This window comes from Charadrius vociferus, unplaced genomic scaffold (assembly GCF_000708025.1).
Source record: "Charadrius vociferus isolate BGI_N301 unplaced genomic scaffold, ASM70802v2 scaffold502, whole genome shotgun sequence".
Lineage (NCBI taxonomy): Eukaryota > Metazoa > Chordata > Aves > Charadriiformes > Charadriidae > Charadrius > Charadrius vociferus.
The window spans coordinates 876,446-879,647 of NW_009647233.1; the positions used below are offsets into that span (position 1 = coordinate 876,446).

General features: G+C 53.0%; 1 protein-coding gene across 1 annotated transcript in view; it reads left to right on the forward strand.

Annotated features, from left to right (window-relative positions):
* EMX1 (empty spiracles homeobox 1) overlaps window positions 1-3,202 on the forward strand; it is a 12,981-nt gene that overhangs the window by 4,983 nt on the left and 4,796 nt on the right. Inside the window, exons 2-3 of the mRNA XM_009879851.1 lie at window positions 630-831; window positions 1,612-1,796. Coding sequence (XP_009878153.1) covers window positions 630-831; window positions 1,612-1,796 — 387 coding nt within the window. The remainder of the gene's footprint in view (window positions 1-629; window positions 832-1,611; window positions 1,797-3,202) is intronic.

A 3,202-nucleotide genomic window follows, 5' to 3' on the forward strand; every position in this document is an offset into this window, starting at 1 on the left:
GGGAACGGGACCGGCGCTGCCGTCTCGCTGCGCGGCCCCGCGGCTCCGGGACTTGGGGCTTCTCCTTCTCGGGAACGAAGGGAAAGATTGCGGGGGATCTTGTCTGCACACCGAGATTTTGTTTTATTTTATAGCTTCTGTCTTTTTTATCTTTCTCTCTTTCTTTTCTCTTTCTTTCTTTTCTTTCTTTTCTTTTTCTTTTTCTTTTTCTTTTTCTTTTTCTTTTTCTTTCTCTCTCTTTTTCTTTTCCTTTATTTTTTCTTTTTTCTTTCTTTATCTTTCTTTCATTCTCTCCTTTTCTGTCTCTCCCTATTTTCCTCTTTGCCTTTCTCTGTGTCCTGTCTTCCTTTCCTTTCCTTTCCTTTCCTTTCCTTTCCTTTCCTTTCCTTTCCTTTCCTTTCCTTTCCTTTCCTTTCCTTTCCTTTCCTTTCCTTTCCTTTCCTTTCCTTTCCTTTCCTTTCCTTTCCTTTCCTTTCCTTTCCTTTCCTTTCCTTTCCTTTCCTTTCCTTTCCTTTCCTTTCCTTTCCTTTCCTTTCCTTTCCTTTCCTTTCCTTTCCTTTCCTTTCCTTTTTTCCTTTTTTCCTTATTTTCTTTCCTTTCCACTTTTCTTTCCTGTCCTTTCTTTCCAGTTCCTCTCCATCCCCGTCCCCTCGCTGTCCCCGCCGCGATGCCCCAGGGGGTCCCGGGGGCCGGGCCGGCCCGGAGGAGCCCAGATTAGGGTTTATCTGCTCGGCACCGACCCCTCGCTTGGCTCCGGGCTACGGCGGCTCCGCCGGGAATTGCTCCGCCGGGAATTGCTCCGCCGGGAGTTGCGGCCGCTGCCGAAAAACCGTGGGGTTCCCCGCTCCGGCCCCGCTCCCGCTCGGAGCCCGCAGCCCGCACGCCGCCTCCTCGGTCCTCTGCCTGCGCCGCTCCCTGCCCTTCCACCTGCCCGCGTCTGCCCTTCCTCCAGTGCCTCCTTCCCGTCCTGCTTTCTTGCCTTTTCCTTCTTTTTTTCGTTCTTTCGTTCTTACTTTTTTTTCTTTTTTCTTTATTTTTTCTTCCTTTTCTCTTTCTTCCTCTTCTTTCTCCTCTTGCTTTCTTGCTTTCCTTCTCTTCCTTCTCTCTTTCTTTCCCTCTCCATTTCACTCTTTCTTTTCCTTTTTGTCTGTCTTATTTTTCTTTCTTGCTTGCTTGCTTCTCCCTTTTCCTCTCTTTTTTTTTCCCCCCTGTCACTTTCTTAGGCTGTCTCTCTCTTTTCCCTTTTTTTACCTTCTTTTTCTCTCTTCCTTTCTCTTTTTCCTCTGCCTCCCCCCTTCTCCCTCTCTTTCTTTCCTTCTCTTTTCCCATCCCCTCCCGTTGCCCCCGTGCCCAGCCCCACCACAGGGCTGAGGGCAGCCGGGGAGGGAGCACGGCCATGCCATGGGCACTGCGGTGCTCAGGAGGGGGTGAATGCTGCCAGCTTGGGACAGGAAAGCTGTCCAGCCCCCCCCTCAATATCTCCATGTCTGTCCTCCCCATGTCCCAAGGCAAAAGAGGGTCTCCCCAACGTCCCCTCCTTGTCCCACAGAGAGGGGAGCTGCAGGGCTGGGGGTGCTGGCGTGGGACCCTGACTCCTCTCTCTGCCCGCAGGGAGCGAGGTGTCCCAGGAGAGCCTGCTCCTCCACGGCCCCTTCGCCCGGAAACCCAAGCGCATCCGCACCGCCTTCTCGCCGTCGCAGCTCCTGCGGCTGGAGAGGGCCTTCGAGAAGAACCACTACGTGGTGGGCGCCGAGCGCAAGCAGCTGGCCAGCAGCCTCAGCCTCTCCGAGACCCAGGTACCCCCCGGCAGCCTCCCACCCGCCCGTCCCACAGCCGCCAGTCCCACTGTCTGTCTGTCCATCTGCCGGTGGTAGCAGCTCAGCATCAGGCGGCAGAAACAGTGCCGGCCCCGTGTAGGGCTGGGGCTGTGCTTTGAAATATCCCGGCTGGGTTTGTCCAGGAATCCTGCGTGGAAACCGTGGCTGAACCGTGTGGATTCGTGTGGGCTCAGGGTGGGTTTGAGGGTTTTTTTTTTTGCCACGGGGTTAGCTGGGAGCCAGGCTCCCAGGCATTAAGGACTCGATCTCGCGTCGTGCCACTCTCCAGAGAGATTTGCTGGTGTTAATTCTTTCTTGCTTGGGGTGTTTTCCCACAGCAATATATGGTTTTAAAAATCCAGTTAAAAAAGGAGCAGCAGCATGAGACCCTTCCCCAGGGAGCTGCAAAAACACGCCTCAGTCGTGCGGCTTTGGTTTTGTACACAAACACCGCGGTGCCCGACAGTCAGGATGGGTACAAGGATGGGTGTCTGCCGACGGGCGCTTATTTCAGCTGCAACTTTCTGATTTTTAGAAAAGACATTTCACGGGCATTTAGAAATGATGACACCCGGGGGGACCGTAGGGATGAAAGATAACGGAAGAGCATACAGTGCTGGGGGAAAACAGGGGAGTCGGGGCCGAGCATCTCTGTGCGTGTCCAAGCCCAGTGTCCTGGTGAGCAGCTATTCCCAAACGCTCTGGGTGAAGGCACGCCGTTTCCCATTGTATTCAGTAACTGAGTCGATGGAGAAAGTTGTCTCCGAATTCTGGCTAGGTAGTTTGGCCTATATTCTAAATTAATTTAATTTTTATCCTTTAATTCAATTGGAAAATAAAGCTGGAGTCGTGGGTGTTCCCGGTACCCGCCTGGCTCATCCTTGCCGAGGCTCTGCCAAGCAAAACCTCCAAATACATCTCTGCAAGAGGGAAGTTACGGGGAGGAAAATGTCACTGTCATGGGGACAGTGGAAAACCTCAGGTGCGGACATAGGGAAGGATGGACCGAGCCCCAAAATCCAGAGGCCATTTGTATCCTGATGCCGATGCTATCCTGACTCGCCCAGCCCCACGGCTCGCAGGGCACGGCAGTAGCTGCCACCCCAGCTCAGGTCCTTTCCTTGCTGCTTCTGTCACCTCTCCGGGCTGAAAATGATGTTAAAGGAAAGGAAAAAAAAACAAAACCAAACAAAACTCAAAGGTCAAAGAACAAACAGCAACTTGCCCAGGCGGAAAGGGCAGCTGCGGGATGCCCGAGGGGGAGCTCAGCGAGTCCCTCGGATTTTGCATCATTGCCCCGAGCCTAAATGCAATAATGCAATTTATTGGGGAAAAAAGCAGAGGCATCCATCCCTAAATCCGTGCGGAGATTTAGAAAGGGAAAG